Here is a 22712-nt window from a genome sequence, read left to right on the forward strand (position 1 = left end):
GTTTTTTCAGTGAATATATATATATATATATATATATATATATATATATATATATATATATATATATATATATATATTTCAGGCCAAAAAACCATGAGAGCAGAGTTCTTTTAAGTGGGGACGCAGTCACAGCACCAAGGGAGGGCAGTAGAATGTCTGCTGTTTCGCAAGATGGTGGACCAAGGACAAGAGCGACAACAGGAGATTGTCTCAAAATGGCACACGTGTTTCCAGTCCAAAAGTTACGAGTGCCAAATCCAAAGAAAACCAGGGAGCCGTACCAACGGAGGAAGAACAAGAAGGGGAAAGGAGCCAGACAGACAAAAGGGGGACAGGCGGTCTCCGAAGCACAGCCGTGCTGTCCATGTGCACAGGACCCGGACAGCGGTGGGAACAGTGTCCAATCCATTCTCCCAGGTTGAAAGGAGATTGACACAGGCTCCAGGGCAGCAGTCTAGAGAACGGGACGCCGCAGTCCGAACCAGCGGGTGTGCCTCACTGGCAGGGATGGAAACAGACCGGCTCAGAGAATCCCGGAGAGCAGCGCCGCAGTTCCCACCCCCGCCAAAGCCTCCAGCGAGGCAGGTGTGCCAGCGGTAGCGAAGAGCAGCAGCCGTAGAATCAGGAGGGTCAGGAGGAGAGAGCCCCCAGCTTAGCAGAGAGCCCCAGCCAGTCACAGGGCAGGGATGATTTCAGAATTCAGAATGATGACATCTCTTAACCCCCACCCCCCTCCCCCCCCTGAGCCGGGGCCGCTCTGGTTGCTGCGAAGTGTTGTTTTTATGCTCCGTAAGGGCTGAGGATGCGTTTTCAAGGAAGATGTAACTGTATTTGCTCCTCTTGCGCCATCTTCAAATCCAGCCACATAATTTACATTGTGACCTGCCTGGTACTTATTTTGTGTAAAGAAAAAAGTGGCAAGGCCTTATCATGACGCAACTGAATCTTGCACCACTCATTGCCCATGCCAGTACCAACACAATTTCTAACATCACACTTTTACAAGTGTGACAATTCAGACTAGTCCAGACTATTCTAGGCAACCAAACATATAAGATAGGCTTGGTGCGGCAGGTATGTCATTTTTAATGCATATCAAATTAATAAAAAGCGTCACCATGTGGCAGACTGTCACAAGTACTGGTGTTGGCATTTAAGTGCTGGTGCCGAGCACTGGAACCCACTGGCTCAAATTAAGCACTGCCTTCTGCACTCCCCCCCCACACCCCCCTCACCCCCAAATCCGACTGGCAGACAAATAAGGATAACAAAAGGGAAAACAACTAGGCAACAGGTTTTTTGCCATTTATACACCCAGTATCGGGAACCACATCCTTTATCCATCAAGAATGCCCAAACCTGCTCCAGTTTAGGGAAGCATTAAAGACGCACCGTTTAAAGAACACGACATCAAGATGAAGTGACAGTGCAATTCTGCTCCCAGAAACCAGCTAAGTCTCCAATGACTCATTGGCTGTATCCTTGCCTCTGACCACAGACAGTGATGCACAGCATTTTGGCTAGTTTAGTTTCGTACAAATAAAACATAATTGTATACATAGAAAGACACACCTTAAATCCTCCTGGGAAAAGGATCAGATCATCTACGGTCCACTATGATGACGTATCTTTGGATACTCTTACATGGGGACACTTGATGACACCAGTTCCTCTGAAGACTATGATTGGATGTTAAGTGAAATGTAATTTTGTAACCCCACATGAAGATGGTTGTTCAATCGCTCAAAAAAGTAAATTAATCAATAAAGCGGATTTAAAAGGATTAACAACCACAAATCTCTATTTGCAGACTTTAATAAACAGGCAAAATCATTAAGTGCAGTTCGAAAGCAGCGTGATACAAGCAGCTACTTCATAGTGCAATAATAACGTAATTTTCAATTTAAGCTTCTAAGAATACACCCTGACAATTATGGTATAAATAATAATTAAAGTAAGAGCGCAGTGCCGGCTTGCTGAACAGACGGCAACGAGGACGGTGATTTATTTGTGTCCGGGTAATACATGGTTATTTGGACAAATCACTCCTACATGTATAAACTTGTATCCTAATCAGCTACACTGGAGTACTGAACGATGCGTCTTTGTCATTTGAAAGTTGGCATTTACCCAAACCATGCACAGTCCAATTTGTCTCAAAAGGATAATCAGCCATTAACCTGCAGGGACAATAGGTAAGATGAGAATAAATGTCATGTTTCAGTTTTGACATCGCCACCCCTGCTGGCTGCTGTCTTTATTTTATCGTCTGGCTTTCAGAAAGTGCAGTAAAACAATTCAGAAGTGCAACAAATAGTCCAGGGAGAGCATAAATAACCTTCTAGTCCACAGTCCTCATTTATTTACAAACGCGTAGACCGACATTTAATGTGTGTATTTTGAAGGCTTTTGGCAAAGGTTGTTTAAAATTTTCATGTTAATCAAACAATTAATTGAGTTGCCTTTCTTATTCACTGATATGCATTTGCCTTTGGAACACACGCAAAAAAAGAGGTGTTCTGCATTAAATTGGTGTCACAAAACCCTTCCACTCTACAAACAAGTTGTTTGTTTTGTTTGCACAGTCAACCAAATTAGGCTTGGCATTATTGGTAGTAAGTTGGAGAGATATGTGATTCACAATTTAAAATGACAACTTCAGGGGCACTTAGACCACAATCTATGGTCCATTGTGGCTTCTTTAGGTATTGTACTCCTTATGTACATGCAGAGAGGTAACACTGTCCTCTTTACAAGTCTACACTAAACAATACTGAGTGGATATTCAACCTGGAAGAATCTGTGGTGTGTTCCGAACTCTCATGTTCCATCCCTCCTCTTTCACTCTCCGACCCCCACTTTCTGGAACTGAAAATTGATACATGCTGCAAATAGAAAATCGTACATACCCGCACTCACTTGTTTGCTGCTCTTTGTGTGGTAGGTTCATCGCGATCATCCTGGGAGGAGCAGGCCAAAGATAACCCATGCATACAGATTTCAAAGGAACGCACACAAATGTCAGACCAGGGAAGAAAATATAGTGAGGTGAAGTCTGCCTCGAAATATATTGTGGGCTTGTATGGAGTTTTGTCTGGAGCCAAAATATAGATTTTGAGGAAAACGAGTTGTAATTTTCCAGGCACAATACTAGAAGGCAAGAGAAGAGTGTGCATGTTATTTGGGTGTCCAGCATACTCTGCCCCGCGCAGGGTATGGCTGCGACCCATGTGCAAGCTACTAGGCACCAGGAGCGGAATGGTAGCAGTTAGGATTATTTGTACGAGTACCAATCCTTTTGTTTATTTATCAGTGGCAAAGTTTCTAGGGTGGTCCTGGACTCTAAGGAGTAAAATGATTAGTGGCTGACTTGGAAAGACTTGGTTTTAAATTTGGTTTTGTATCATATTTTGTATTTATTTATCATGAAATTATGCACCTGCAATTTTAAACCCTTCGATGCTCATGACGGAACGGTTCCGTCATGAGCGTCGGTTGGCCTGTTCTTATGACTGAACCGTTCCGTCATGAGTCCATAAGCCCAATAGAACGTTCAGCACAGCGCAGGAATTTGCACCTCGCTGAAGAGGTTAAACCATGTAATTTTTTTATTGAAAAATATCATAGATTTTCTGATAATGTGAGGACAAAAACTTACTTTTTTAAATCGAATAAAGCTTGCTTGAATTGAATTGTGTGCATAGCATCTTGAACCAACAACAAATCACGCCACAAACCGATAGTTTCAGGCAAATAAAAATTTCCCTAAAGAGTTTATTCAGTAACCGTGCAATTGAATAATCTGCTTCATTTGCACAATCGAAAGACAGGAATGCTAATAAATTTGTTGGTACAAATTTAAATATCCTGTGCAATTTGTTAATGAATCTAGGAAGTTAAAAGTAATTTAGCAATGGAGATTTCCTTTTGACCGGAATTTGCAACGTTGCCACCATCTAATTTATGGAAGCAATGTGAATCGCACCAACACTGTTTATATCCTGAAACACTAAAGACTGTTCTTGGCATTGGTGTAGCATACAGTCTGCCATTAGTGTGACCTCACAAGGTTATTAGTCAGCCAGGATTACTCCACACATTTAAGTGTTCAATTGCAGACCCGAGTTTGTGCTTGTGATGGGCTTAGGTTGGGTGGTACTATGTAACTGAACAAACTGAGGGTCTATGTATGATATTAGTACCAAGGAGTTGTATGGAATGCCTCTATTGCCTAAGCATATAAAAGCAGGGGTGGGTGGGTGTGTATTTGTCATAGGGGACTGGGGTGGGGCAATAGGGGCCAAAAACCCTGTTTTTGTCGACGTGTTGCAGAGCTGGTATATGTTTTAATTGATCCTTCTTTCAGCCTCACCACTCCTTTGTGGGCACTCGCCTTTATCATTGCTCTGAAATTGTGAAATACGCTGTTAACCGTTGTGTATGACTGCAGTTGAATTATCAATGTGTCTTGTTTGGTGTATAAGATATACATTTGACATTGCGTGATAATGCTTAAATTGATGTATGGTCTGTATAAAACCAATTTAATCAGACACAGCATTTATGGTCACTTTCAATATCATGTGGTCAGCTCAGGCTTATTATTTAATGCAACCTATTGCATTTCCTGAGTATCCAGGCGCTTTACAAATTATTATTTTTTAACTACTAATTTGTTTACTTCAAAAGCATAAATGGCTGGGCCAATATGGTAATATTTGCGTAATGTATACATGCAGGTTTCTGTAGTACTTCCATTCACAGCTGACCTCTGTTGTGGTCTGCAGATCAAGTTTTTTAAATTTCTACAGGCTCAACTCTTTTATTGTTCCAGGGTTGTTACATTGAACACCATTAAAATGGTTAATGTTGACACATCCGTTTAGGTTACTTAACCACATCGCTGCAGCTGCTATTCCGCCGCAGCGCTAATTGGGCGGGGTGGCCGCATGCTGATGCCGGAACCGCTCCGTCATCAGCCGCGGTTGGGCTGTGCTCATGACGGAGCGGTTCCTTCATGGTCCCGCCCGCTCAATAGAACGTGCCGCGCAGGCGGCAGGGCCATGACGGAACTGATCAGTCATCAGCACAGCGCCACCACAGCTGATGACGGAGCGGTTCCGTCATCAGCATAGAAAGGGTTAAAAGAGACTGCTGTATTAAGCATTATAAAAAATAATTAGGCAAATTATTTAATGATTATTGCAAATGGAGTGTATCTAATTAACTTGACTATTGTTACTATAATAAATGTTTATTAGCGTCACTTGTAAGCTGAAAAGAGTGCATTGGTTGTCGACATATAGATAAAAATAAAATTGTGTACTAAACTGTTCTTTGTTTTGTATATATCGTTACTTGCACATGTGAGTACGACCCAACGTTAGAAAGGCGGTTTAACCCATGTTTCCTGGTTTTGACCAGGTTCCTAGTTGTTTGATAGCAAGAATTTAGTATATTGTTTTATTTTCATCCCTTCTAACAGTGAATAAACAGCTGGCTGACAAGGAGCGGGTCGCTGCAGCTTTGGAAAATGCTCATTTGTTGGAAGTCGTGAACCAGTGTTTGGCATCTCGGTCCTAACTGGAAGGAAGGTTTCGCAACAAGATGCACCTCACAACAATTGTGTTTAACTTATCTGCATATTCACATTGGCTCTTTCATAAAACTATTGCACTTGGCAGAATCTGCCAATTTACACCCAATATCACAACCAACAATCATCACTGTTATTCTTTTGTTATGTATATTTTTATTTTAACAAAGTCAGGGGTAAACTTTACTTGGGGAGACTTAAAATAAAATGTTTAGTTGCAAGAATTTGTAAATAAACTGTTATCTAACATAAACATGAGGGTTCTGAGATTCTTTTACTGTATCGTATAAAATATAAATGCTTTAGCATTGCCAGTAGGTTTATTTTTTTCTCTCCGAACGTTTCCCTGTTTAGCTGTGTATACCTGTGGGTAACAACTAAGTATTTAACTTTATGGTAACTAATGTGGTTTCCTCTCCAATAATCATAATCCTAACTGGCATGTTTGCAAGATGGCCTACCATCTACAGAACAGCCTTAGTCCAGGGTTTTGTCAGGTTAGTGATTAAAAAAAATCTTCACTCATTTTATGTGCATAAATAGGGCAGAAGCATGTGAGGCATGTGGTACATATTCAGGTGTGGATTAAACCAATAGGAAAAGTGGGATGTTGGAGGCAGGGGGGCGGAGCCGGATGGCCATTCTGTCTGTCTGTGTCTGAGAATGGATGGATGGAAGTGAGAGGACAAAAGCTCGAATGATTACAGATAATTAAATCAAGGAGTATGGATGGGCTACAATATTTCATTTCAAGACATAACAGCAATATTTCTCTCAATGAATGAAACCAGGGCCAGGTGTATTTGTAGCTGAGACTTCTGCCCTGAAATAAAGTCAAGAAACTAGATTTAGCAATTCACTCTAGAATAAAGGTATTAATCATGATGCAGCAAGAAGTGTTGACAAGCATAAAACCATGTAACTCTTCCGTCTTCTCAGAGTAATCGCCAGTCCCAAAAAATGACATGACTCAAATTGTTTGGCAGTATTTGTAAAGACCCTAAATAAACTCTAGTGGTCCATTGCCGTTCTACACTTGGCCACTGGGCGAGGGCTATAGACACTAAGGGAGTATGAGCGATTTAACTGCCAAGGTTAATATACCACATTTAAAAAAAAAAATGAAAAGCGACATCAACGTGTTCATCTCGGACTACCAATACCGAATGTGTTGATATTTCCTGAGTTTTGACCTAGATGTATGTAAAGATGTGAAGACAAAAGGTAACTGAAGAGACCACAACAAACCAGATCTGCCTTAGTAGAGTGGATCGAACTGTTGGAGAGCTCGGGGAACATTTGGGGAAACAAGACAAGTTAAATAAATAAATAAATGAAACTGCAACCTTACACCAGAAATTGTAGCACCCAAAAGAGATCACTGAAATGCAGAACTGGTAATATCACAATTTAAACCAATTCTAAATTCAAATTTGCCATCTCTCTAGCTAAAATCATATTCACGCATTACCCTGAGTGGGGATACACGAATCTGCTCTTCTGAACACATTCTTAGTATACTCTGTGTACTACTCAATTGCACTCCAATTAATTTTGTTATCTCTAACTGTCCTTTACTACCCACAGTAAATTCAACAATCCTCTTTCTGTATCTGCCCTGCAGATGTACACCTTTATCACTTAGCATAGTTTATAGAACGTAGGCAATCCATTTTAACCCACGGAAGTTTTCAGAGCCTTCACAAATTGCCAACATGAAAACAAGACTCAGTGTACTGTATTCCTATGACTAAAACACACTTTTCCTCCATTGTTCTCATTGTTTTCCTTATTGGAAAAATACGTTCTGCTTCATACCACGTATATGATCACTTTTGTATCCACCTAGGATTAAAAACATCTGAAATGGAGAACATCTATATGTATTGTGTTGATTACAAAGGCACCAACCACGTGTTCTCCCTCAAATGATCACAAACACCAAAAACGTATTCTAACACTGTATGTGGTACTCCACACACAATCTTCTTCACACATCCCATTGAATTGCTGGTTGCAGAGAAACACAGTTTTTTTCCAAAATCCCACTTTAATTTAGAAACCATGTAATTTTATATGAAGTAAATTTCTCACACGTCTCTTTGAAAACACACCTGTTAAATTCCAAAATATGGTCTGTGGTGGGCGAGTATAAGAACAATTAAGCTCCCCTCTACGTTTGCACCCAGATTCTGCAAGGATTACTACATAGGTTTTACTGAACCCTAAGATCAGATGTCCCTGAAAGACTTTTGAGTAGATGTCTCGAGCGGAGCTCTGCACTCCCTTCTTGCCAGAATGACCACATTAAATGTGCAGCCTTTTATGTTTATTAATCATGTTTTTGAAGTATGGGTCACAAATGAATTGTCATGACAAGTTTCTCAGCTGTTACCCCTAAATTGCCTTGATGAGCTTCTTTGACAATCTTTGACCTCCAAGAACTGTGAAACACATACCTACCCTGTCTCGACAAAAAATATCTTCTGAAGTCCTTCTTTCATCTTTTAGAAAAAGAACAACCGCTGCTCCAAATCTTTTATTTTTTATTATTATTTTTTTTACATTTTGATCTTCAACCAAGCCCTTTTCACAAATGCCGAAACCCTATCAAATTAGGAACATCCTTGACCTTGGCCAAAAAGTACTTCCCCCTTGGCCACAGTGGCTCTCCTGCTTGTTTAGTCTCTCCACTAAAAATCTAGAAAAACTATCCACACAGATCTTCCTTCTACCCATAATGTAATTAATTTAAAAAGTATACTCCTCCTATTTTGCCAATATCCTAAACCTTCTCACTAAAGCTCTCTGGTCACAAGCCAATCGTAGTTATCTTGGAAAGTAACAAGACCGAGGGAAACAAACGTGTTTCTCTACTCCAGAGGAAAGTTTTAAAATACTCCACATCCCACAAGCAGGTCAGTGTGGATGCGAAGACAACTGTACTTTCTTCTTCCTTTACCAGTTGTGGCTGCAATGCTCCAATGACGAACTCACTTGCATCTAATGTAAACACACACTCTATCCCATTGCAAAAACCTTTTTCAGTACAGGTACTTTCAGGGACCTTTTTAGCTTTCACAAAAGACTTGTTTTCGTACTTTATCTACTCTTCATCGGGTAAGGCTCTCATCATTTGAGTGAGAATTGAAAAGCCAGATGTAAACTATGAGTAGCACTCACACAGAGTTAATGTTTTGACAGTAATAAACATCCTTAGACTTGATTCTCTTGGTGGGTAATTTGTGACCTAAATTTTGAACTTCTCTTTTAAATCTTGCACTTTAACAATTTGCAAAGTCATTCTTCTTATACACCATACTTTATATATGATGTTATGTATGTTCCTCAGTCCTCTCACCTAACATCAAAATGTCGTCCTAAAATGCTGTAACACTTGCTGTTGCCTTAAATGGTAGATCCATACTTTTTTTCCCCATTTCCCCAAACACTGTAGCAACTAATGCAGCACCCAGTGGTAGTATCAAATACTAAAACGCATCATTGCTCATATGCTGCTGGAAGATCCTGTCCAGGAAAGTATTTGGCATTGCAACCAATGTCAAAAAGCTCATTAATTATATGCACTGTCTAAAATAGGCTCATTAAGGCTGTGTAGACCTTCAAACGTTCTCGAGTCCTCTTTTTTCTATTTTTGAGCTATTCATTAAATCCACTCCTAGGAGTAACAGCCTCTATCAGCATTCTCACTTATTTGCTTCAGGCGCTCGCCCAGGTCAAACACTCCAGGGATTAATATTTAGTTCAAGTATTAACCCATGCATCTTCTAGCCTGTTTTTAAATACAGCTATTAATACTTGGTACTCTCTGTCTGTGCAGGATAGACATGGTCCTCCAAACAGTGATATACATTGATGCTTATTAGAAGTGCTCCAATGCAGTGGTACTTATCCTTTTCACTTCAGTAGACACCCCCCTCCACCCCCCCAACCCGACCGTAATCAATACTGGAACCTAAGGACCCTCACCTCATTATTGGAATCCGGGGAACCCCAATGAGTCGTTACTGGTAGCTGAGGACCCAGGCCTGAACATTTTCGAATATTTGAACCTCGAAACCATACACAAATTATACAGAAAGAAGCATTCATCAAATAAATACACAAATGATTAAATATTTTGTGTAATTCACAAACTAATATAAACAAATTAATGTTTTAATAGGAAGTTTGAAGCTTTTCTAAATTCAGTTGAGACCACTCATTGTTCATTGCAAATTTTTAAAACTCCAATTTCAAAATCCTCCACATTTTTTGGGGTCTTTATTTATATGTGCATTCTTAATCTGTGTAGGAAACTGGGCTTTTATTGCAGTAGTCTCCCCACTTTTTGCCTGGTATTTGATGCAACTTTGACTGGAATGCGCAGGGTTCCTGCTAACCAGGTCCCCAGTGCTAGTGTTCTCTAGCACTGCATGTAATATTAGTCAGTCACCCCTACAGCAGGCCTTACTGCCCAAAAGCAGGATGCATTATATTACTTTTGAGGAAATATCTGCATGTGCAGATATGCCCCTGTGCTGGTCAGTTCAATTACTGATAGTACTGGCACACAGGGAACTAGTCTTAAGGTATGTATTGGGCACTGGTCAAATCGAGTTTCCCAGCTACATAATGGCTTCACTAAAACCTATGGTGTTTGGTATCCACTGATTCCAGAGATGGATTTATTAATACAAGCACCCAAAGAGTATTTTAGAGGTGCCCCTGAAAACCTACTGACCTGTATTGTTTTGGGTGGATGTTCCTGTCCAGCCTACCACCACAGATTTCTGACCCCCTGAGGTGAGAGCCCACACCATCTGAGGTCAGAAACAATGCCTGCTCTGGAAAGAGGTGTTATCACCTCCCCCCAAGCAGGATTGCTAGTGAATCCACATATCCAGGCAGGAGGATTCCAAGAACTCCACCACCTTTGGCTTACAACAGGCAGGGAAAATATCACCCCCTCCCCAGGGCCCATTTGGCACCAGGTCAGGAGGGGAAATTAGCTAGTCAGTAGTCCTGTTCACCCTCTGGATACTACTACCCATAAGGTGGACTACATGAAGTAAACACGACTAGGAAAATTCAAATATTTTGGGTTTTTGTGTAATTGGGTCCTCTGGGTCAAGGTTATACCCACTTCCTGTGGGAAGTGGGCATAGAGAGGGTGTAGTTTTCCTAAAGGTAGGAAGCTCATTGCCTACTACCTGACACTCCCTGTAATGCCCCTAAATACAGTTTTTAGGTGGCACTCCTGATGCCAGGCATTTAGAATTCGACTGACACAAAGAAGTGGACAAAGAATACTGCTGACCTGAGAACAGACTTGACGCCAACATTGCCAGTCTTCCTGCTGCATCCAACCCTTGTGGGGCAATTAACTCATCCTGCCATTGTGCAGACTCTAAGAAACCGGAAGGGCGGACCCAGGCACCAAAGAAGCAAGGTCAGGTTCACTGTCCTGCCATTTACCAGGACCACCGATACCGAAGCTGCCCAGGAAGAGATCACTATACTTCCACAGCTCAGATCCATCCTCCCTTCAAGTGTGGAACACCAGGACCAAACAGAGCAGCACAACGCCAATACCTGGCGTACCGGACCCCTTGCAGTTACCAAGGCTGGTTGTGTCCAGAACGGACACCAACACAGGAAAACCGACCTGCACATCATGGGATTCCAGGGACTGTGAGACCCACGTAAGTGGCCCAGCTGACCTGTTTACCCACCCCTTCTGCAGAAACCAAAGATAAAGAGTGAGTCCTCAACTGCTGCCATCTCAAAGCACCTTTGCACCTGAGCCCCACAGTCAGAGTCCAAGGGAGGTGATGGTGGCCACAGGGTTGTGAGACCCACAAGAGCAGAGCTCATCCTTGGGTCTGACCAGACTGGACTCCTAGTCGCTGCCTGCAGCCTCTTTATGCAGGCCTCCTTCCAACCGCAAGTGACTCCAGCACGCGGCCAGACGGCAAAAGACACCACTGCACCCGAGCCCTATATCCCGAGAAATGAACCACCAGTGACTCTACACCCCGCCCCCGTGGGATCACCCAGACTGACCCCCTTTCCGAGCTCTCAGCCTCTTTCTGACCAGATCGTTCCCTATTGAAGAGAAAGGGGCACCGATACCGTAATGCACCTCTGCACCCGGACGCCACAGAACCCCCCCTCCGTCCCCCAAGGTGACCTGTTGGTGTGGCCTTGGACCTAGCCCCCTATACACCTTATGTCCAGGGAAAGGGTCCGGTAAGTTGCTGACAACTTTTGAAACTTATTAAGATACATAACTCAAAAAGTACTTGCCTGATTCGGATGATCTTGATATCTAAATTCATATAAAAAGAAGTGTTATTTTTACAATTGGTGTTGGAATTCTTTCAATGTGTGTCTCACTTACTCTCTTTGTGTGTGCAATAAATGCTTGGTAATACCCTCTGATAAGCCTGCCTGCTTGCCCACACTCCCACAAAAGGTAACATTTAGGTTATAATTGTTGCCTCTCAGCCCATTGGGGTTTTCTCTTTTCACAGTGTATCTCATTTTGGTCCACTAAATAAAGAGGCAGCTTCCTACATTGACGATTCAGTGGTGGGATACAGGACTTTGCATTTCATGTACCACTCTCCGTATTGTGATTCCACTAAATCCTCAATTCACTTTAGTTGCTAAAAATATTTCTCGCTTTTTGCCAAATTTTGAATTTGAACTGTTGGTACCTTGGTTAAGTCTCCCAGTCCTATGTATTAGAAATTTAAAAAGTATATTAGTAGTTTGGCCTTAAAGGTGTACAGAATCTTTTTTGTAATTTAAAAAGGTCCCAACTACTTTAAAACCATGTCTGAGATGAGTGTAATAGCCTGGTGCTCAACCTAGCTCCTTACATAAAACTTAAGTTGGCTCAATTTAGGGACTTCTGCAAAGCATGGAACCTTGCCACGGGGTCTAAACCTAACCGGGCTTATTTACAGACCTTGCTTGCTGAGCATTATGGAGCCATGGCAATGGAAGAAACCCCTGAAGATGGAGGGAATGGAAATGCAAGTGAGTATGAGGAAGGTTCCAATGCCCCTACTGACCGTATTGAGAGTAACTAGTAGTGGCCCAGATGAAGTTTAGGAGAATCCTGACCTTCAAAAATTTGCTAGGAGACTAGATTTAAAAGCAAAGCTCTTAGCTAACAAAAAATAAAGAATTGAGACGGGCCTAGGATCCATTGCTGGTAGCAGCAACAACTTAAATAGGGAGAAAGTCGCTTTTGACCCTAAAATCCCCAAAGGGATATTCCTTAAATATAGAGAACGTGATGATATCGCAAAACGGTTTACAGCCTTTGAAAAGGCCTGTAAGATGATGAAACTCAAGCAAAAGTGTTGGGGCTCACTACTCTGTGAGCTTTTTTTAGGAAAATGAAAGGATAGATTCCTGACACTTGATGAGACAGATTCCGAGTCCTATGACCTCCTAAGGGAACCCTGATTGAGCGCTTTGGACTCGCTACTGAGGAGTATAGAATTATGTTCAGGGAGACTCCTGAGGTAATAGAAATTTTCAGGTAGCTAATGTGTCCCCCACTCGCACCCTATCCATGCACCCATGATCCTTGTATGTCGTGTAACGTCTGTTCTGTACATGCTAGAAAGACGCAAATACATTTGCGTCTATCCTTAATATGTCAGCTATCCAGTCATGCAAAGAAATCCCGTTAATTAGGCTTCTAGGCCTATGGTGCCAACGTCTTTACATGGTGCACTTCTGAATCTCGCACACTTTTTCTCCATGTTTCCTGGCCCAGTCGAGCTAGGCCCTTAAACGAGGCCTCTTTGCCTCATCTCTCCTGTCTCCGAAAGCTGTACGCATCCCTGACCCCTGCCTTACTTCCTGCCAGCGAAGCGGTGCCCGGCTCGGCCTGGACTGCCTGCCAAATTCATGTTTTACCTACAGTTATCTGCTCAGCCTCCTCAAACCCATTCCAGTCTAGTGAAATAGGTAAACATATTCCCGGCTGCAGAGCAAAGGGCCCGGCCTTCCTGTCCTCCTTGCAAGTGATTTACTGAACCCGTTACCATGGTAGGCCCATGGCTCCGCACGTTGCACCAAGACACGTATGCACGCACTAGCATTCAGTATTGAATGGCCTCTGCCAGAGAGACCTTTTACTTCAGACACTACATCCTCCAAACATGAGATACCAGATATGCTATAGGTACAGGTTGCCCTGACTTTCCAGACACCAGTCTCCTCCACTAGTGCTAAAGTTAAAGCCCCCAGTTCTCCCCAGTTCCGCGTCATGCTAGTTGCGCGCGCATGCAGGTCATAGGTTTCTGCTGATCCTGCAACTTTCTTTATGCATCCACCCACATGTGACGTTTCTTATGACGTTTCTCTGACATGTACAGTGCACGACCATGTGTACGCCTTTTTACACGCCTCCTGTTACGCACATGTGTTCTTATCTCTCTCTTTCCACCTGTTACGCCTACTGTATTGGTTTCAATTGTAACATTTTACTATATATACTGTGTAATGCTAATAAAACGTTGAATGTCCCTTCCTGAACCTTAGAGGTGATGGAACATGATGTCCCATCCTCGAGGATTTTCCATTAAAGCCCGTATGACTCAGATTCCACGGACTTTGCCTCTCATTTGAATGAGCTGTCTTTTATTGATAATTATATGGAAAAATGATTTGGTAAAATTAATTTACCACATAATTTGGCGCCCGAACAGGGACCCCCCCCCCTTCCCCACTCGCCGGTGAAGTCACGCAGGCTTTGACCCCTTCTACAGCCGCGACGGAAACCGTGCACGTTTGCGGGTTTTCCTGCTATCTTCCCTCGGGCCCACGGGGGAGACGGAGACTGCGGTCCGACGTCCAGACGAGGCGGTGAGGAATGCGGAGGATCCCGACCAGAGCCCTAGTCGAGAGAGCAAGGTCCGAGGTGTCCGGAGGCCCACCTGTTCCGAAGCGCATGCGTGGTAGCGTGATGCGTGGCAGTCAGATGTTGTAGCAGTCCAGTCCAGTCCAGTTCGAGGCCTTCAGTTTCTTGCTTCCCGGTGAGTACCGTTGTTGGGAACGCATCTAGACGGGTTCATTAATTTGTGCCCGGTCCAGACAGGTTTGGGTACACAGACCTGGTCCTGACGTGTTCACTTAGGTGAATACGGTCCGACGTGTCTCTTTATGGGACCGGTATTGTCTGTACTGTTTTAGCAGTGCATCTAGTTATTCAGTATTATCTCGAGATTTTCAGAATATGTGTTTTCTGTGTAAATCAGTCTGAAATGTTTTAATGTGTTTTAATGTCGTGGGGTGAATGGTTGTTTACTGTTTATTACTGTGTTTGTGTTCACGTTCGAATCACTCCAATCATGCCACTGTTCTTGAAATTACGTCAGATAGGTACTAGGAAAGGGATACTCGAAGAAGCAGTTCCTGTCCCGCCTAGGGACACTCCAGGATATTTTATGTACCACAAGCATGGCTTAGATGCCGTGCTGTATTTAGACTTATGGGTGGATTACACCAAGGATCTGGAAGAAAAGTTTAGATGGCCTGTCTCAGGAACATGGGATGCTGAATGCATCATGAGAGTAGAAGAAGCATTGTGGAAAAAGAAAGCCAGACAATCTCAGAAAGATGCCATAGAATTGTGGCGTAAAGAATCGCATAGAAGGACAGAAAAAGCAATCAGAAAAACAGAGAAAAGTAGAGGAATCCGAAAAAGCTAGAGAAAAAGAGTTACTAGAAGAAGGAGAACAGGTCAGATTAGAACAATTAGACCGCCAAAGAAATGCACTCATTACAGGCATGTATCCAGTTCTTGCTGAGGGCCTGCCCAAGGCGACCCCGGAAGTACCCCGTAACTTGCCACCACCATTGGTTCCGACTAAACTCCGTCACAAACAGACCGCAGCAGACATTTTCCTTTCTTCCTATTTAGACGGCGTGGCTCCAGCATATACCAATGTACCCGTACCACCCGTTAATAATGTACAGCAGCCTGTTCCATCTGTTCAAGCCACGACCCCTCCACGTCTCCAAGACTCGCTTCCCGCGCCCGTTGTCACTTCCCCTACTGCTACTGCTACTGTTCCCCCTACTATTGGTCCTCTCAATCCTTTTGCGACAGCTGTAACCCAGAGTCCGCCCCCGTTACATATACCTCTTCTACCCGCCATGACGTCAGGCCATGCCCTCGCTTCTGCCTCAGGAGGTGCCGTAGGAGGCCACCTCCGCACCCCGCCACAAGTGAAACTAACGACAATCAGAGAATTAGCAATGCAACGTACACCGAAAGCTATCACATATGAAAACCTTAGAGAGTATATTACAGATTGTAGATATGATCCAGTACCTGGCAAGGAAGGAGACATGATGTTAGCCTCGTTACGTCTACGACGTGTTACAGATTATTTGATGCTATTACCAGAAATGCCAAACCATCTAGACAAAATATATCATTTTATTCGAACGGGGGAGAGACCAGAATGTATTCGTGAGGCCATGGCATATCAGAAAGCTGAGACACAAGGGTTAATATTACGATTCTTAATTAATTGTTTGATAAGGGAACAAGACCGGCCAGGTGTTGTCAAAGAAGAGATGGATGTACTGACAAAATGGGGTCAGAATATTGCAGATTGTAAACATGATGAACAGAATTGTATAGATGCCATGTCCAGAAAGATCCGTAAAGAAATAGTAACAATACATAACAGACAGAAGGCTGATAGGGAAGCCGAGTCAGACAAGAATGAATCCTCGGAGGAGGAAGAAATAGAGAATCAGGATAAAATAGCGTACGTAGGTAGAGTGAAACTCCCTGAACAGTATTCTTTTGATCGACCTTTTGACAGACCCATTCGTCTAGAAAACAAGAAACGTTTCCTTTCCCCCATACCAGAGCAATGTTCTCTTGAACATGTATTTCAAGATACTGATAAAATACTGAAAGAAAGAATAGGTTATCATGAACTTAACACCATGCGCGATCAGGAACTAGCCCGGTCAGCAGTTCAATGGGCTGGAAATGACAGTATATATAAAGATGATTCAGTAGAGCAAACATTTTTGAGCCTTACTCCAGAAGAACAGCGACTAGCTGGTATATACATGATCCAACATCTCATTACATTATATGAAAATCAGCAATCCGATCCAGGTCCATTGTATAATATATTGCAAGACTTACTCCTGAGAAGATGGAGAGGCCTAGGTACCGATTTAATTAATACCATTCTAGAACAACGTCACAAATACAGAACTTTCCTGACTCCACATTTTGTTTCTGTTCCACCCCCAGTAAGACCGCCATATCACCTAGACAGACAGAATCCCTTACGAGAAGTTCATCCCGTTCAGACTACAGGGGGTACGCTTCAACGCGTATTCGTATACACCCCTTTGACCAAAATGGAATTATTGGAGATGAAGAAAATAGTACCTTGTCACGATAAAGATCCTGCAGGGTTCCACCGTGAATTAAAAGACATGTTACTTATGGGAGATTACACGTATTCCGACATTCTTAAAATGTTAAAAGTATTGTTGCCAGCAGGGATTTACGAAAAACTGAAAGAAAAAGAATGGGAGGTGGGAGATAAAAAGATTATCTGGACTGAATTAGAAGACGAGGAAAAGGGACGTACCCCAGGTTTAGGTCTTGGGGACAAAACTAAAGCATTACCAGGATTATTAGTACAGGTCTTGCCTAGATTATTGACAGTTAAAAAGGAAGACTGGGATGCAATCTCAGCCTGCAAACAGAAACAAGACGAAGACACTAGTGATTTTTATTCCAGATTCGAGAAATGTTTCATTATTAATAGTGGCCTGAAAACAAGTAGCGAATCATATCCACATCTTTTTGTGACCAAATTAGTCGAGAATTCCTTACCACAGGTTAAAAACAGAGTATTGAAAGTCGAAAGCACATGGAAAGCAAATACGCTTTCCCAAATGTTACAGATGTTACAGTACCACCAGAACAGAATTAGAGAGGAACATGATCATGAACAGAGACATATGAAAGACACGAAAATGAAAGTACTAGTTGCCCAGTCCGTTCCAGCAGATGGTCAGAAGAGGGGTAACACGCAGAACACACAGACTAGTCATTCAGCAGCTCCTGTTAAAGGGAATTGCAATTACTGCAAACAGCCAGGTCACTTCATAAATGAATGTGCCGTTCTCAGACACAATATTGCTACAGGCAAAACGAAAGAAAGACCACGTCCGCCTAGACCAGAACACGTTCCACAGAATATTCCACAGAATCCGCAACCTCCACAGAATGCACAGCAACAAACAGTAGCTGTACCCCAACCCCAACCCATTGCTGCAACGCAACATGTCACACAGCAAATGTACCAGTATGCACAGTCCGATTACCCCGATTATCAGCAATACACATGAAACAGCCTAGAGAGGGAGGTTGGCTTGCCCCTTATCGAGGTTCCTGTAGATCAAGATGGTCCCTATGTACATAGTCAGGTATTAGGGAAAGACAGAAAATTTTTGATTGACACAGGGGCGAGCAGAACTACCATTAGTCATGACGAGGTACCAGGGGCACCCCTCTCAGGCTCACAGAACGTATCCCTTGGATTTTCAGGAAAGCCTATTGTTAACGAAGTATCAAAGCCAGTTCCCCTTGCAGTTGGTCCATTATCCCGTACTACAGATCTGTTACTCACGAAAGCGTGTCCCGAAAACTTGCTTGGTATTAAAACGCTGAAAGCTCTAGGAGCTGTTATATGTTGTTCTCCGGAAGGAGTGAGATTATTCTTACGTGACTTTAAGGGTCATTATGTGTTGAGAGATTTTGATGCAAGATTGAAAAATGTTCCACAGCATTTATGGGCGCAAGGTCCAACTGATGTAGGTTGTATGCACATTACTCCTTATCGTGTCACACTCAAGCAAGGTGTTGTACTGCCCCGAATCCGACAATACAGATTGCCCCCCGAGGCTGTAACAGCCTTACTGAAAATTATTGACGAACTCATTGCCCAAGGAGTAGTTGTAGAAACTGACTCCAATGTATGTAATTCTCCTATCATTCCGATTCTTAAACGAACTGACCCAAATGCACCTCCAGTCTATCGACTGGTGATCGATCTTCGAGAACTCAATAAATGCATAGTACCACAGTACCCAGTGGTCCCAGACATTTCGTCACTATTGACTGCCATTGATTGCGTTCTTTACTGTAATTGATCTTAAGAACGCCTTCTTTAGCGTCCCCATTCATCCCGATAGCCAATACCTTTTCGGATTCTGTTTAAATGGCCGTAGCTTCAAATTTGCACGTGCACCTCAAGGGTTCACGGAAAGTCCTAGTATTTACAGCCAAGCATTGAAAAGACAACTGGACAGTATTCACATGCCTACTGACACTGCTCTACTGCAATATGTTGATGATCTGTTGATCACAGCACGGACTGAACGTGACTGCGAGCGCGCGTCACTGACAGTCTTGTATTTTCTGGCCGAAAAGGGGCACAAAGTGTCCCCTTCGAAGCTCCAATTCTGTGCCCAGCAAGTGGTATACCTTGGACACTTGCTGTCCAAGAGGGGTAGACAGTTGACACCAGATCGTATCCAGTTAATTGCACATCTGCCACAACCCAAGACACAAAAGGAAGTACGGGCCTTTATTGGCCTCACTTCGTACTGCAGACAATGGATTCCCCAGTATGCTTTTCTAGCCAAGCCACTCATACAGTTGACAACACAGGAGGCAGCAACTTCGACTGTCCTCCCTTGGACTCAGGAACATACACAAGCTTTTAATGACTTGAAGAAAGCTTTATGTCAAGCACCAGTTTTAGCGACACCATGTTACAGCAAACCTTTTACACTTTTTGTCACAGAACGCGATGGCGCAGCATTATCTGTTCTCACACAAGATCAAGCAGGACACCATAAGCCTTGTGCTTATTTTTCTAGTACATTGGATCCAGTAGCCCAGGCTCTGCCTGCGTGCTTGAAATCAGTTGCAGCAACAGCTCTAGCTATCAGACAAAGCGATTCAATAGTGTTAGGACATCCCTTGACAGTACAGGTTCCACATTCCGTGGAAGTTCTTCTGAACCGTACCCAGACTCTACACTTGACCATAGCACGACTGACAGGTTATGAACTGGCACTGTTCCAGCCACACATAGAAATCAGACGCTGCAACATACTCAACCCTGCCACATTGTTACCTTCGAGTACAACAGATCCAGCACCACATGACTGTGTAGAAGTCATTAATACGGTGACAAAGCCCCGACAAGACTTGACAGATATTGCATTGACCGACCCAGACCTGACACTTTACGTGGATGGTTCATGTATGAGAACAAGCACAGGAGAGTTAGTGGCTGCATATGCAGTGACCACTGAAACTGAAGTCATAGAAACACACCGTATTGACACACTATCTGCTCAAGCTGCAGAGCTCATTGCTCTGACCCAAGCTTGTATACTAGCCAAGAACAAGAAAGTTAACATATACACAGATTCACAGTATGCATTCGGAGTCGTTCACGACTTCGGAGTCCTTTGGGAAGAGAGAGGTTTTTTAACTTCTCACGGTACCAAGATCCAGCATGGTCCCCTCATTCAAGCCCTGTTAGAAGCAATACACTTGCCTACAGCCATAGCCATTATGAAATGCAAAGCACATACTAAAGTCACCGACACTATTTCCCAGGGTAACGACCTGGCAGATCGTACAGCCAAACTCACAGCTCAGACAGACATTCCGACTGACATGACAAAGACTGATGTAACTACACCGACACATTGCCTGACAGTTAAGGATCCCACTCTAGATGTACTCAACATACAGGCACATGCAACCCCAGATGAAATCAAGAAATGGACTGAGCAAGGAGGGATCCAAACAGATCAGGGATGGATGACGAAGGGAAGAGCCACATGGTTCCTCCCCGACTCTATGGTTCAAATCATAATTAACACAGCACATAGTCCAGCACACTTAGGAGAGAAAGCCATGTTAGACAGTTTACAGAATCTCTGGTTCAACAAACATTTACGAGCAGCAGCGAAACAGAAAGTGCGTACTTGCATGATCTGTTGTCCGTTTAATCCAGGAAAAGGTGTCCCCGTGGAACAAGGTGGATTTCATCCTCCTGACCATCCTTTTGAAGTCCTCCAGATGGATTATATCCAGATGGACAGATGCCGAGGATTCAAGTATGTCCTCGTAGTTGTATGTGCTCTTTCCCGATGGACAGAAGCATATCCAGTCCCCGATTACACTGCTGCAACCACTGCCAAACAGCTGGTACGTGAGTTCTTCCCACGATATGGTTTGCCCCGTGTCGTGTACTCTGATAATGGACAGCCATTCTCGTCCGAGCTTATGAAACAGGTATCACTCCTGTTAGGTTACCAGTGGAAGTTCCACTGCGTCCGACATCCCGAAGCCGCAGGTCTCGTAGAGAGACATAATCAGACCCTGAAAACACGCCTAGCCAAAATATGTGCCGAGAAAGGTGTAGATTGGATAGTTGCCTTGCCAGTTGCACTCTTTTACATGCGAATGGTAGCCCATTCTAGGACAGGATTGTCTCCATACGAAGTTATTTTTGGTCGTCCCCCGAACATGTGGGGTACGCCTATGCCAAGACGCATTACTGATGTTGAAAGCACTATGTTGACAGATTACTTGGCTTCCTTGATGTCTGCACTACAATCTTGTCGTTCACAGGTCGCGGCTGCCTTTCCGGACAACACCCAAGTAAAACCGCATGACGTCGTTCCGGGTGACCATGTCTTCGTGAGAAACTTCGATAGGAAAAGTCCGCTGGAACCCAGATGGAAACAGCCAAAATTGGTATTGATGTCAACGAGGACTGCAGTCAAGCTGGAAGGAAGGAAAGGCTGGCTGCACTCAAGCCACGTTAAAAAAGTTCACGGACTGTGTCCAGAAATCCCGATTAAGGACTGCCCACTTTCTGACTCTAAACTCCCCCTGCTAGAGAAAACTCCCCAAGAGGAGTACCGTTCAAAGTTAAGGTCTAGTAAGTCAGACAGCGTTTAATTGTTTAAGTCCCCCTCGGGTGAAGCGGTTAGACAGGTTTCTGACATGTATAAGATGGACCCAAGTAGTCAGAGAGATAGGCGTGACGAGAAAAGGAAAAAGTACTGTAAAGTTTTGCACAGCAGATGCATCATCGCCTTAATTTCTATGTTTCTCCTGAGTCTTACGATTATCTGCATTAGTCTAATGTTACACGTTTTCTTCCCTCTTGATTCACATGTACATGCTTCTTCTAATGATACTGTAGAGCACACTTTTAGTGACCTGCCTCCCCATGAATTGTCCTATCGTTTAGCCATGCGCAACAATACATTCATCCGTATGTTACACCATTCTCACCAGACCAGCAATGCCACTAATTGCTGGGTATGTGGCCGACTCCCTCCCTACCAGAAGTACAAGGGAGCTCTGCCCCTCTTTCCTTATCCGTTCACACATAATGGTTCGTGTGGTGCATGGTTTACTTTAATGTCCTCCCTAGATAGTAAGTCCACGGTTTCCCAAGGCAATTGGATATGGGGGAACCTGAATACAGTCATGAATAAAATATGTTTCCCAGACAAAGAAGGTCTTCCCCAAAGGACAGGGACCGATCTAGAAAATGAAGTGTATGGATTAGATAATTTTACACTTAACCTCATGATCCTGAATGTGCAGTCTGAGACTAATTCGGACTTGCCGTTTATTAGTTTTGCCAGTGAAAGGTGAATTATGCGTCAGAAAGAATGGTTCAGTACATCTAGGACACAGTGATTGTAATACTGTTGTCGAATTCAGTGATAAAGGAAAGTCTACTTTCAAAGCTTCCCGCCATTCTTATTTTATATGTGGTCAGACAGCCTATGTACGTCTGCCATTGGATTGGGATGGGACGTGCTATATTGCGTTCCTATTGCCACCTGTTTTCCTAGCCCCGCCTGATTATCACAGAAACCCAAACCTTGTACATGTGAGACAGAAGAGAGACCTTCCTCCCGTTATCGACTATTCTGAATCATCATGGGATCAGTATAAAGATTACATTAAAGGATATTTTTGGTTTATAGGTCC

At 43.3% G+C, this 22712-nt stretch overlaps 1 protein-coding gene across 1 annotated transcript in view; it reads left to right on the top strand.

Moving 5' to 3' along the window:
• The window catches only part of CIAO2B (cytosolic iron-sulfur assembly component 2B), a 72325-nt gene extending 66476 nt beyond the window's left edge, over window positions 1-5849 (top strand). The window contains exon 5 of the mRNA XM_086925478.1: window positions 5486-5849. Within this exon, the coding sequence (XP_086781604.1) occupies window positions 5486-5583 (98 nt within the window). The 3' untranslated portion in view covers window positions 5584-5849. The remainder of the gene's footprint in view (window positions 1-5485) is intronic.
• The last annotated feature ends 16863 nt before the right edge of the window (window positions 5850-22712 follow it).

This window comes from Lissotriton vulgaris, chromosome 6 (genome assembly GCF_964263255.1).
Source record: "Lissotriton vulgaris chromosome 6, aLisVul1.2, whole genome shotgun sequence".
NCBI lineage: Eukaryota > Metazoa > Chordata > Amphibia > Caudata > Salamandridae > Lissotriton > Lissotriton vulgaris.